Source organism: Amphiprion ocellaris, chromosome 17 (assembly GCF_022539595.1).
Source record: "Amphiprion ocellaris isolate individual 3 ecotype Okinawa chromosome 17, ASM2253959v1, whole genome shotgun sequence".
Lineage (NCBI taxonomy): Eukaryota > Metazoa > Chordata > Actinopteri > Pomacentridae > Amphiprion > Amphiprion ocellaris.
The window spans coordinates 3,473,614-3,487,318 of NC_072782.1; the positions used below are offsets into that span (position 1 = coordinate 3,473,614).

General features: G+C 37.8%; 1 protein-coding gene and 1 long non-coding RNA gene across 4 annotated transcripts in view; both read right to left on the reverse strand.

The window, feature by feature from the left end:
• Window positions 1-13,705, reverse strand: part of LOC129347324 (uncharacterized) — a 496,469-nt gene that overhangs the window by 86,007 nt on the left and 396,757 nt on the right. The gene's annotated exons all lie outside the window — the stretch shown is intronic.
• The window catches only part of LOC111578831 (matrix metallopeptidase 17a), a 133,264-nt gene that overhangs the window by 68,953 nt on the left and 50,606 nt on the right, over window positions 1-13,705 (reverse strand). Inside the window, exon 3 of the mRNA XM_023285800.3 lies at window positions 974-1,106. Coding sequence (XP_023141568.2) covers window positions 974-1,106 — 133 coding nt within the window. The remainder of the gene's footprint in view (window positions 1-973; window positions 1,107-13,705) is intronic.

The window sequence follows — 13,705 nt, forward strand, 5'->3', positions numbered from 1 at the left end:
GTGTTTTTCTGTGGTCTTTTGTGTTATTTTATAATGCAGAATAAGAAAATACTCAATTGTATATATAATATTAAGAAGAATCTTTGTGTAAAAATGCCATGTGGTGTTTGGTTACGTGTTGAATTTAGGCCTGAAAACAGCAAAAAATGTCAATTATGTTACAAAAAGTCCTGCAATTATACATTGACCCAACTAATATGAAACAAATTGAGTGAAAACATAAAGAAGTTTTAACATTAAGTGCCTGTTAAAAGAAGAATCTCCCAGCAGCATGTGTTTGTAACTGACCACCTCAGTACGTGCAGCTCATATTATACCTCCTCTTATGCATACACGCAGCATGTGCACGTACAGTAGGTTACCAGAAGCCATTTGGGCCATAAATCATACATGCTCTGCCAGATCCCGTCTTACATGCACAACGAAGCCCTAACTCTACATTATACCTGCTCACAAACACACACACAACACCGCTAACATCATTCCCACACAGGATCCGGCTTTCTTCCAGTCATATATGTGAGAGGCGGTGGTAGTTTGTGTGATGCAGAGCGATACTGTTTGTGGAGGAGAACTGCAGTCTGTATGAGTGAGTGAGGCTGTCAGGTTGTACTGTGGAGCACTGAGAATAGTAGAATGCACAATAATCAATATACTGTTCTGTTTCACACGCACCAGGATCATCAATCACATACAGTAGGCACATAGCGGCACTGTCACTTCTGTGTGTGTGTGATTTATGTTCACAAGGTGTCTTATGGTGTGTAGACAGCTGTGCAAGAAGTGTAATAAGTATTACTTTTCTAATGTTCATGGGGTTGTTGTGTCAGAGTAATATTGATTCAGCTCTTTCAATTTCCATACTTTGTGTTTTTGTTTTGTAGGATTGCATTACATTTTGTTCCCCAGGTAGCCCGCAGTCACACAGGTAAACAAACAGACATCCTTTCATATAAAGTATACGGCAGCATACCGAAGACTCCGGTCTCCTTCAGCCCTCCAAACTTCTGCATGGCTTTGATGGCCTTGGTGAGGGCCTCCTTGGTCTGAAGCTGGCCGGTCACCGGGTCAGGAGGAGGGAGGTAGCCGAACTTACTCAGCCAGTCCTGGAGAAGAGACAATAGAGTCAATTATATAGTAAATATAGTAGTATAGTAAATAAATATATAGCAACTAGCATAAAAAAGGCAATATGTAGCGGTATATTTACACCGTGTCAATGTGAGAAAGATTTGAGACTGAATTTCTGCACCTAAACGTCCACCAATGTGACAACTTTACAAATTTTACTCATTTGTTATTTTTTTCTTTATTTGATAGGGGCAGTGCACTTTAATGAACTTCTATTTAGGCAGCAATGGACGGAAATATGCCGGATTGTAGCAACGATGCTAATTTACATCCGCAGTGCCTAGGCAGGAAAAAAAAAACACAATAGGTCACAATAAAATGATAATAAGTCACAATAAAAGGTCAACAGGTCATAATAAAAGGACAATTTCACAATAAAAGGATAATAAGTCACAATAAAAGGACAATAAGTCACAATAAAAGGACAATTTCACAATAAAAGGATAATAAGTCAAAATAAAAGGAAAATAAGTCACAATAAAAGGAAAATAAGTCACAATAAAAGGACAATAAGTCACAATAAAAGCACATTACAAAAAATACACAAAGAAGTTAAAGGTCAGTGGTTAACTTTCCATATTAAAACTGTCTTTCAACTTCATCCCTTCCCTTCTACTAAAGTATTCCATGTCAGAAGTGAGCATCAATGTGGTATTCTTCAGATAAATCACATTCTGACGTTCATTTCTAAGCTCAAACTTATTGTGTTGCATGCTAACATATTCCTGTGTCATTTTGTTTGCGTGGAAACACAAGTTAATGACCATAACTGATCCGAGGAAGCAGTTATTTCCTCTTTTGCAGAATAAATGGATGTCGCCTCCAAAGATATCCTGACGAGGAAGAGTATTTTCATTATGTTTACCAAAAACGTCAAAAAGTCAGCTTTCAGTTTTGTCTTTTATTAATGTATTTCTTTGGGTTTTACATTGAATCTGTCCTTCACAACTCAACGCACACAACCCCAAACATGACCAGTAACAAGTACACACAGCTGAACAGTCAGTCCAGACATTTCAAGGACTCCAAGTATCCCAAAGGTCCAACACCTGTTCCTGTTTATTGTTTGCATTTCAGTGCACGTATGTCCATTTAAGATCTGCCAGAGCTTTGTGTCATGCAGCTGTTTGGGCACTAATGTCAACCGTGCACCATCTAAAACCCTTTAACTTCTTAACACAAAATTAAATAAGCATTTTCACCGCCGACAGTTTGAAATGGAAATGGAACACAGCCATAATTAATGTTATTAGTAACAGCTGAGCTTTTACGGAGCTTTTACGGCACAAATCTGCTGTGATAATGATGCATCTAATAATATAGTACATAAATTAAACTCTGCTGTCCAGTAGAGCCACATACAGGTGAAACTAATAAAAATAGGGAATTATTATGCACGTACATGCGTATCCAGGCTAACTCTGCTGCAGCATGCTTTTCTAAACTTAAACTGATCGCCTGATTCGCATGTTATCGTCGCACATCATTCTCATACGTATGGACCAGCAGAGGCCTCCTCTGGCTTTTAGCAGAATGCTGATAATAATTAATTATGATCACTGAGAAAGACAAATTATCTCTGATAATGTGGACAACCTCCTGCGTCATCTGAACAAGTGCATGTAAATTTTCCAGTGGACCTTGGAAACATAGAAAGCAGATCTTGGTAACATGTGGTAAACATAGTGACAGGGTGTATTTTAGACCCAACAGTCCTTTTCTAAATGTAACTGGTGCCTAATTTAACAAACACCAGCTGAAAATGTGAAAAACAATGAGTTAAGTTTGCGTACAGTAATAATGAGCTTTAAAAGGGATTTGATCTCAAGTCTCTTATGTCTAAGTTTTTTGATTTACTCTTGTAAGCGCAGCTCTACTGGCCTTAAGTGATTACAGCCCACTGAGCCGACTGGAAATGATCTGTAACCATAATGTCCCTTTAATGGGGTGAAAACATTTCAAATGGCTGAATTCATCATGTGCAAAACAACACACAAGGTCTAATTTCACACATTAATTGTCTGCATTTGTAAACTTCACTTAAACACTTTAGCAGATATAAAAGTTGCATAAAACTTTACCTGCATAATTTTTACTGCTGCTCTCACAAAGAACATACAGTATCATACGGTATACATATAATCAGAATGGTCAGAGAAGCTTGCAGGTTTGTACATTGCAAAATCTGACCAGATGCGGTAGAGCAGGGGTGTCAAACATGCAGCCCGCGGGCCAAAAGCGGTCCTCCAGAGGGTCCAATCCAGCCCTCAAAGTGTAAAAACTACAGAGAAGACATTATCTGCAGGTTGTAAATTAGTAAAACTATAAATTTAAAATAATTTCTAGACCATGACAAGTTGTTTGGATCACAAAGTAAAATACTAGATTGTTTATTGTTCTTTTGTCATTTTGTGTCTCATTTTTGGTCATGTTTTTTGTCTGACTTCTGTCTCATATTTTTGTCGCTTTGTTTTTCTTATTTTGTCATTGTGTGTTTTGCTTTATTTGTTGATTTTGTTGTTTTTTTTGTCTCGTTTGTGTCCATTTTTTGTCACTTTGTAACTTTTTTTGTGTAATTTTTTGTCTCTTTTTTGTTTTGTCTCATGTCATTTTTGGATTATTTTGTCGTTTTTGTTGTTTTTTGTCTGACTTTTGTCGTTTTGATCATAAAGTAAAATACTATACCATTCAGTTCCAGATAGCTGTGACTAAATGTTGTGTTCCTTTGTAGACACTCTGTGATCTGGAAGTTGTAATGTGGAAATGATAAACTGAGTCTGAATGTTGTTAAAATTGAACTTATTTTTCTTAAGAAATTTCAGGAAGTTCATAATGTTTTGCAAAAAGATAATTCTTTTAATGTGAACATTTTCAGAATGTACTTTGCACTAAAACAAAGGAAAGAGTTGGAGTTGTGGTTATTTATATGTTATTATGCTGTGATTTTACTGGTCCGGCCTCCTTTAGATCAAATTGGGCTGAATGTGGAACCTGAACTAAGATGAGTTTGACATCCCTGCTGTAGAGGATTCTAATATTTCTGGCTTTGGATGATACTAGATCTTTTTCTGGCATACTGTACAGTACAGTAGTGTGGATACTGATTGCACTCTTGGTCTGTCTGTAGGCTTTTAATGAAACATATATTTTGCCATATCCTTACAGGAGAAGCACAGATCACATACATTTCATTAGCAGTGACTCGGATCCATCAGTTTTGCCAGTAAACAGTGACAATAAGGCAGACTGGACGACACCAGTATCCTGGCTCTTTCTCACCTGAATGGAATGTTTTTAATATTACCAATAGTGTGGCATGTTTTTATGATAAGCCAACATGTCTGCTGTAAAAGAGGATCATGAAAAGCAAAACAAATGAATGGAATTCAGCCATCATTCCCATTATGTGCTTTTCCTGCTGTGAGGTGCTCAGGTGCCTCTTCATCTTTTCCATCACTGTATCGATCACTGTTGCTTTCATGTGTTCTTGCAAATCGTATAATCACGTTGCACTGAGCTGTTTTCTTGTATTGTGAATGACTGTTCTATGTATGAACACAAACACGAGGTTTAAAAGGGGCCAAACTGTGTGAACAGCACGAAAGGTTGCTAATTAGCGGAGATGCTTTATTCACTTAAGTTCTGCAAATTTGATTTTGACAACTATTAATTTCCCGAAGGTTAATTTTCACCTCGTGTCAATTATCGTTGACCCAAATTACAGCTAAATCCGCCCTCTTTCTTCTAATTGAATCTGGCTGTTTCTATTTGTATCCCTCTTTCTCTCTCTTGACCTCCACCTACCCCAGCTTCTCCCTCCTGCTGGTAGCCAGTTTGGCAAGTCACGTTTTTTAATGGGATTTTGATCAGCGCATCAGACATGAGTGACAGCAATCAATGACAACAGCGGGAAAATTCCATTAACTGAATAACTGACTTTAGTTCTTACAAAACTGTCCGCTCAATATCAGCAAAGAAAAAGTTACGGAATGCAGATGAATCCAAATGTAAGGCACAAAAGCAGTTCTTAAGAAAATATGAAAAAGTGAGAGTAAAAGTGTGAGACTAAATAGCAACACAGACAATACTGAAGGCCTTTAACTTTTAGATTTCATTTTTCAATAGAGAAAATATAAAAGACTCCCCCCCGCCAAAAAATACAAATTCAAAAGCAAAAATCTAGAATTGTGTCTTTGCTTTTTGTTACCAAAAGTCAAAAGATCAAAAATCAAGTAAAAAATTCTGATAATAAAAAAAAAAAGGCTTTGTTAAAAGGAGAATATATATGTGTATCTGTAGGGTTACATTGTGTAAATACGAGGTCTGATGTCTACAAAATAAAAAAACCCTGGGTTAATTCACTACCTCATCAGAACATTAAAATATAAAGCACTATATTAACACTATCTTATAATTTAATGCCCTGATAAATGTCGGGGAGACATGTCTCTTTTCATTCACTAATAAAATTTAAGTGTCTATGTGGTGCTTTTAGTTTCTGCACTCATGCCAGCTGACTGAAGCCTGAATAACTGCAGATAAAAAAGATGCTTCCAGGGTTCTCAGGATCGTTACCTTCTGCACTCATTACAAAGTTCTCTGGTGTTGTCCTGCTAATACATATGGTGTTTGTCTTATTGGGGTTTAACTCCATCACACACTCACTGTAAAGGTTGAATGGTAAACAATCTTGCCTCACACCTCTGCGAATGTTCACCCGGTTCGAGCATCCAGCTGCAGTTCTAACAGTCACTGTTGCCAGTACAGAATTGCAACTAGTCTCCTCTCATGCGTCAGGACTCAGTCCTTTTTCATGATATCCAGTAGCTTATGATGTTGGATCAATGCTTTTGTGTGAAACACAGGAAAAGGTTTTGTTGTTTTTCAATCATTCTTTCACAGATGCACCTGAGCAGCACCTTGGAAACACGATAACAGAAGATGGGAAAGTGGATGAAGAAATTAAAAGAATTGGAAAGACGAAGACCAAGTTTGGGGATGCAAAGAATTCCTTTGCAGAAACATCTCACTGAAACTAAGACTGTTGAGATGTTCTGTGTGTTCTGTACTAGCTTACAGATGTGAAGCATGGCAATTCACAAAAAACATCCAAAAGAGAAGACAATCCTTTGAGATATGGTGCATTAGGAGAATGTATAAAAGTAGCCTGGTGTGTGATCTAATGCAAAGGAGAATGAGTTCTGCTGGCTGTGTTCTCGCGACAGTGCTGGGAAGCTCCATAACACAATTCTTGAAGGCGCCATCGAAGGAACAAGAGGAAGGCTGAGAGGTAAATGGAGTGACGACATCAAGAGGTGGAGTGCAACACAGAGAGCTGCTGAGAAAAGACACGAATGTAGATCTATGGTGGCCAACCTTCGTACAAAGACGCCACATGATGAAGATGATGATGATAAAAGAGGGCAAGGGCGGATTTATGACTGATTTATGACGTATCCGGCAGAAAAAGGGTTAGAAAGATGAGAACCTGAAAGAAAATTAAGAAAACTAGTGATGGATAAAATGTGGTGAATGAGCAGCAAACAGAAACAGCTGATTCAGAGGTCTCAGTGGGACACAGTTGACATGTTGTATATATTTGCGGTTTGGGTCAAACGGAGTGAGATTCTGCAGCAGGTATTGCTGAGCAGGAGCTTCTAGCTAAGCACTTTAAAGTGCAAAAGTTGCCCAGCCCACCTTTCAGCGGCTGAACGAAATGTCAGCATACTGAGCATTTTTGGCAGAAAAAATAACGGCATAAGACAGTATTGATCCTCGTTGTTAAATTTCCTTGTCGGTTCCTCTCCATCTGATAAGGACCAGGTGAGGCACATAATAACATCCCTGCAGCTGCCTTAGATTCAGCATCTTCCTCAAGGCTACTAAAACTTAAATCTAGTCCATTTACTAAAAGGATGACTTCACTTCACCACCCTGCTGCTGCTAAATAAATATTTCTCCCGCATGTGATCCGATAAAAGAAAAACAGGAATGTTACACTGCATCATCCGATATGCTTTCCTGGACTTTTTGACAACAAATTAGCAATTTCCACACATCAGTTGAGGCTGAAAGCGCCCTGAGATCATCAATCAAAGGAGCTATCTTTGTTTTAGAGCTGCAAATGGAAAGGCAATATGGGTAATGCATTTCACACATACGCAGTTCAATGTGATTTAAGTAACAACAGAAACACATTAGCGCATTTATGGAGCCACTGAGGAGGAAAATAATAATTAGAAAGGAAACAGAATAAAACAAGAGCAGGAAAAATAATGAGCCATTTAGGTGAATACAATTAGGTTTTGTATAATGTTCATGAAAGACTACTGAAAGGCAGTTTTTGCTTTTCACTGACTGTAAGTGTTTACTAGAGCTCTATACGGTGGAGCTGATCTAATAGCAGCAGCATGTGGGAACCAGTGATGGTTTCTTAATGCACAGATCAAGAGTGAGTCACACCGCTGATGCTGAGGCGCTTTGGCAGAAATGCTCAGTAGTAAATGACTCTATAAGCCACATTTGATTACACCAGACTCCAAAAGAAAGAAAAAAGATGTCTGGAAAAGAGGACAAACATCCTGCCGTCATGCAGAGAGAGTGAACGTCGCTCCTAATGAAGGAACTGAAGCCGTTCGTATAAGTTTATTCTCACTAAATCTGTGATTAACTGCAGCACAAGGGGGCTGATGCAGATGGCTGAGACTCCAGTCTTCTTTAATCATGCATTATTAAGGAACGCACACACAGAAAACCATGGCACAAAACGATGTAAATTCCCACATTTTTGTATGTCAAATGGGTTTTCCTAAAACACACTCTGCCGAGGCTGTTCACTGTAGTTTTGTCTGAACAATCTGAGTTTGTAGCATCCTGTAGTCTTTCATTTGCTCTGCAATGATGGCATCAAAGCGTGGAAAAAATATACATAATATATCCCCTTTGTGCCACACAAGTCATGTCCATTTCCACAGTGTACGCTGATCCATTTGGAATAGCATCCCCATCTTCCACGCATGATATCCCGATTTTCCTAATTGGAATTCTGAATGGCTGGTTTTATTCCTTTGGGAATCAAGAGAAACAAAGACCTGACTGACTCCACAGGCGGCCAAAAAAGGCACTTGAACTGGTCAATGTTCACGTCTGTCCTACGTTTCTGCCCTCCGATTGGTTCCCTTGTCTCGACCAGCTGTATCCTCCTCTACCTCTCCTTCTTCCTCCTCATATTTCTCTTTCTCATGATTGTTCATGCCATTTCTCTGATCTCCCTCCTTTCTTGGTCCTTCCTGGTGTTAATCTTCATCCTGTTCTATGTTGTCTTCGTTATACGAGTCCTCTCCTTCCTCTTCTACCTAGTAAAGAACTGATGTACAAGGTCTTTGTGGTAAATGCACTGAAAAGGCTGTATAAGAGAAATGTGGAATTCTCCTTGATATATCACCAGTCTGTATAAAAATGTGTCAAAAAACGCCTACATTTCTTACATTATATCTTTTCTCATACAACATTTTTGCAAAATAAAGAGGAAAAATTGTGTTTGATGAAGTATGAATCATTGTGGGTTTCATGTTCTTAGTCAGCTCTTCTAAATTTCTAATTTATCAGAGCAAAAAACTGTAAAAAAAAAAGTTTGAAGAATTGATACATTTTCAACCTTCAATGCTAAGATAATTATAAGAAAGGCGGAGTTCAATCGAGAAAATGAACCAAATCTAAGCTTAAAATCATTATATTTTACAAAATCACTTTATTTGAAATGTCTGACTTAAAAAGAAATCCAAAAATAACTAGTTTCCTCTGTAAAAAACTAAAAATGTTGCATAACCCAAAAGCCATGTTTGACTGAGCTGCAACCAAAAGTCATGTGGCAAAAATTCTGTGAGCAGTCAGCTGAACTGGGTTGAACTGCAGGCTGTGTTCACGCAAATAGCAACAGAACAAATTAAAATTGTAAGTAGTAAACAGTCTACAGCATGTGGAGCCACCATTTTTTCCCAGTATCAGTAATACCTGTGCAGCCTTGCAAAACTATTGCACATTTTTGGTAGAATTCAACTCTGTTTTTCATGAAATATAGCATTCTCATTTTGTCACACTGCACAAAATACATTTCTGAGTTCCCTCTGCTTCTAGCCAGGGTTGTGTCGTTTCCATAGAGGTGTAAGACTTTATACTGCATTGGAAAAATGAGGCCATGATTTTCAAAAATTGCTTGGAGTTCAGACAGTAAATTAATACATTCTGACTCAATAACACAAAAAGACAACAAGACTACAGACAAACTGGTGGTCAAGAAGCTGTGAAAGCATGCTGGTGGTTTACTAGCTACATGTTAAGATGCTCATAATGACTGGAAATAGACGGAGATATTTACTGTGGCCTCCCTCTTACTGACAGTTAACAGTTGCACTTAAACTAGACAATGTCAGTCTGGACCAAAGAGGTGGAACAATCAACTGACAGACCAGACAAGCAAATGGCTAAAAACATAAATTAAGTCATGTTTTAAAAAGCCAAATCAATTTACTATGACCTGTTGTAACGCACATTTTATTCATCGTCGACTACAAGCAGAAATTATGTGTATGTTCAACATTTCCGTAGATCACAGCAGCCAGTGTCAGCCTTTAGTACCACACAAGAACAACTGTGACCTTTATTTAAAATGGCAGGAAGGTAAGAGTGTGGAGGCTGTGAACAAAGAGCTCTAGAATGGAGGGGAAAAAAAGGAATGCACTCCTGAGTTTTGCAGCATCTGAGGCTGTTTGTTAGAACGTGGTACTTCATTGTGTGCTTGCGAAAGTGGTGCAAGGTCACCGAAGGATCCTGTCAAGAATCCCAACCTCTGTCATCAGTCTATCTGTCAGGGCTGCCTACTGTTCACAAAGGTGACTGTACAGCCACTGACTTTGAGTAGCAGTATGTATGAGCCAAAGGATGCAAAATAAAGTCAGAACACCATGAAACACTTCACCCAGCGTTACGACACAACAGGGGAGAAAAGGTGAGAGAAGACGGTCAAAAAACAGACAGAAAGGGAAGCTGGAGAAATACAGAAAGGGAAACAAAAGGAGATCTCTGATGAGAAGGGCTTCTTAAGTCTTAACATCCACTCATGCTCAAGGGAGCTTTCTGTTGTACAGCCTTGTAAACATCAAACCAAACCACTGACTATGATTTCACACCCCACTAGAGAGAGACAGGGAGTGTGTAAATGCGAGTCATGCATGCATGAGCTGCATGAATAACATTGACCAAAAAGAAAAGAAGACGAAAAAAACACTAGTGCTGTAGCCGATTTGTTAGCTGAATTAGATTTGGCTGTTCAATGCGAAGATTCAAAATCCTTTGGTGTGAGTTTCTGTTGTGATTTTGACCACACTGAATGCAAAAGAATCGTGGGAACCTATATTTGAGAATTTAAAAATCAATAAGAGACAGCTGTGTTTGCATGTAAGGTTTGAATTGAGGCCTATTTGAATTGTTGACATTTACCAAATGGATTTCCTAGAGGCAGCACACATCTGTTTAAATCAAGCTCTCACAGCCTGCCTTTCCTGTTTTAAACATTAATACAAAATGTAAATAAATGAACTAATTAAATAGTTTAAAATAAATTCAAAGTATTAACCACTATGAAATAGCGGACATGAATTTCTTCCTGTTTAAATAATAAACAAATTTAACTTTAATAATGTTGTCCTTCAAATGTCTGAAATGCTGCCATACTGTCAACTTCTTCTGAGACATGGTTACAGAAATAAACTGTATATAAAGATGGATGACCCCTCCATGACCTATGGGTTTTCTGAAGAGCAGTTTTGAAGGTTTGAAGGTCAGTGTGGTAGTTCTGGTGTCACCATCTTGGCGTTTCCCAACTCTGCCTAATCTCAAACTAATCTAAGATTGAATGAAGACGTGGAACATAAATGGGGCTGAGTCAGTCCATGCAAATGTCTCTGGGGCCTGGACTGCTGTATGATGGTGATTTAGATAAAAATGTACCCCGTGTACAGTCGTGAACAATGAAATTAGCTATAGAGACTGAAGCTACATGTAGTACAAAGCTGTAAAGATGTTATCTTTGCTGTAAAGGTAGACATTTTAACATGAAGACCTATAGGGACAGACTTGCCATTGAAAGAGCATTAGGTGATCATTTAAGAAGCTGAAATTTTTGCCATTTATTGCGGTGGCTTCATTGTTCAGCCCCCAAAGTTGCTGCTTGGTTTACCAACCACTACACCTCAGGCTCCATCTGCTTTTATCAAACATGCACCATTGCATATTGACACATGGATAATTAAATTTTTTTGGCACCAGCTAGTCCTGCTACAATATAATTTCTGTCTCATGGTTATGTGAACTCGAAGTTGAAGTTGTAGACTTTTCCTTTGATGGTGTTGATCATTTTAACCTTCTTTTGAGAAATCTGTTTGAAATTTTGCTTTTGATTTCTTGAGTTGTGGCCGAAACAAGTTTGGAAAAAGGTCACAGTGACGTTTTACCAGTTCATCTATGAGGCCGAATGGACACTTCGGCAAAATTTGAAGCAAATCCCTCAAGAAATATCCACTTAACGAATGGGACTCATGTACAACCTGAAAACATAAAGCCAAATACATTCCTGATTCTATCTTTTTTTAAAAATAGTTTTCCATTTAAACCTCATGCATTTATAAGTTCTCTAAGCTTCTATCTGTTTTATCTAGTTATTATAGTGACATTAACTGACCAAAAAAACTTGAATTTGACTTAAAGAATTTTAGACAATTGAGGAATCTCCAACAGATGACTTTCAGGGGTGAGCATGTTGTACGGTTAAGATGTTATATGCACACATGAAGGACATCCCGTGTCTCTATTACCCTTATTTAATCTGTCATTCATCTTTCAGAACAAGGATAGTGGATCTGTGTGTGACCAGTAGCAGCATCTAGTCTGTATTTTAATCTATCGGCGTGAGTTCGATTCATAAAAGCAGAGTTTTGTAAGCACACTCTATTGCATTAATGACTAGTTTTATAAGTTCCTGTGGCCCTTTCACAGCTTTTTTCCACTGTTAAAACATGTTTCCTATTCCACGATATGAATTACTCACCACAACTGCGTCTTCTCTATAAAACTGGACAAAACAACCAACATTTAAACAGCCGCTTTACAAGCCAACAAATGCAGGGTATTGGCCCTAAAAAGGCACATTTAAACTTTTACGGTTTTGTACTTAAACTGCAGACTTATCTAAAATATAAATAGACCAATGAGGAATTCATTAAGGAGAAATAAGTGAAAACTGAGAATCCGTTCAGCTCCTTAAGAAGGCCGTCTCATAGTTCATTCTGGAATTTGATAAACACAGAAAGTAATTTGTGTCTATTTTAGAGAGTGTAGGGATTAAAGTGCTGGCAGAAGAAAAGCTATTGATGATAATATTAGAGTTTCACTATGAATTGTGCCTCCACAGAAACTGGCTCTTCTACAAGTAATGAAAAGATTCTTGGGCTGCATCGAGAGTCTAATCATCTTAACAGAATTTTTTAATCAAAGGATGAATGGTGGCGGCACATGGATCGATACTGAAATATCGAAACCTCTGATCTCAACGGTTTTGTTTTAGGAATGGATTTTATATACTAAAAAGTCAGTATTTAAACTCAGTAACTCTGGGTTAAATGTGTATTTTATCACCAGTTGGAGAAAGAATAGAGAAGAAATACGCTACTACTGAGCGTGGAAACTACTAAGATAGACTGTAAATGTGTGGGGAAATGAAGCCAGCCTGAAGAGGAGAGGAAAGGTGCTGCTTAAAGCAAGACACATTCTATCATTGAGTCCTTTCGCTGCTACAGTCAAGAGAGTCCAGTTATTGTGGGAAACTGATTCATGTCCATTTGGGCTTTAGCTTGCATGCTGACGATCAAACAATGGGAGTTACCATTCTTTAAAACCATGAAATTGATGGATTCCTGGACAGAAACAGATATAAGGACTCATCCATCATGCAAAAGGATAGTATGGCAGCTTATGTGATGTTTTGAGACATAATAAGAATGCTATTTCTTTTCCTGGACACTTTAAACCTTTATGAAGTAAAGAGAAAAGAGGCAACCTCCAAAGTATTTTGTCACAGAGCAGTTTGTTCTTGTTTTTTCCTCTGACTTTTGTTGCTTGTCCCATGTTTTTGTTGTTTTGTGTTTATTTTATCTCGCTTCTGTTGTCTACTGTTTTGTCATTTTGTTTCTCATTTGTGTCATTTGTGTATTTTTTTCTCTTGTTTTTGTCGTATGTTAATTTTTTTGTCGCTTTCTAACTTTTTTGCCAAATTTTTTGTCTTTTTTTGTTTTTCGTGTCATTTGTTTCATTTTTTGTAGTTTTGTGTCTAATTTTTCTAATATTTTGTATTTTTTGTTGTTTTTTTTGTGTTTTTTGTCTGACTTTTGTTGTTAAAGTAAGTAAGTTAAGTAAAATAGTACAATGTTCGATTTCAGATACATGTGACTAAATGTTGTGTTCCTTTGTAGACACTCTGTGATCTGGAAGTTGTAATGTGTAAATGATAAACTGAGGCTGA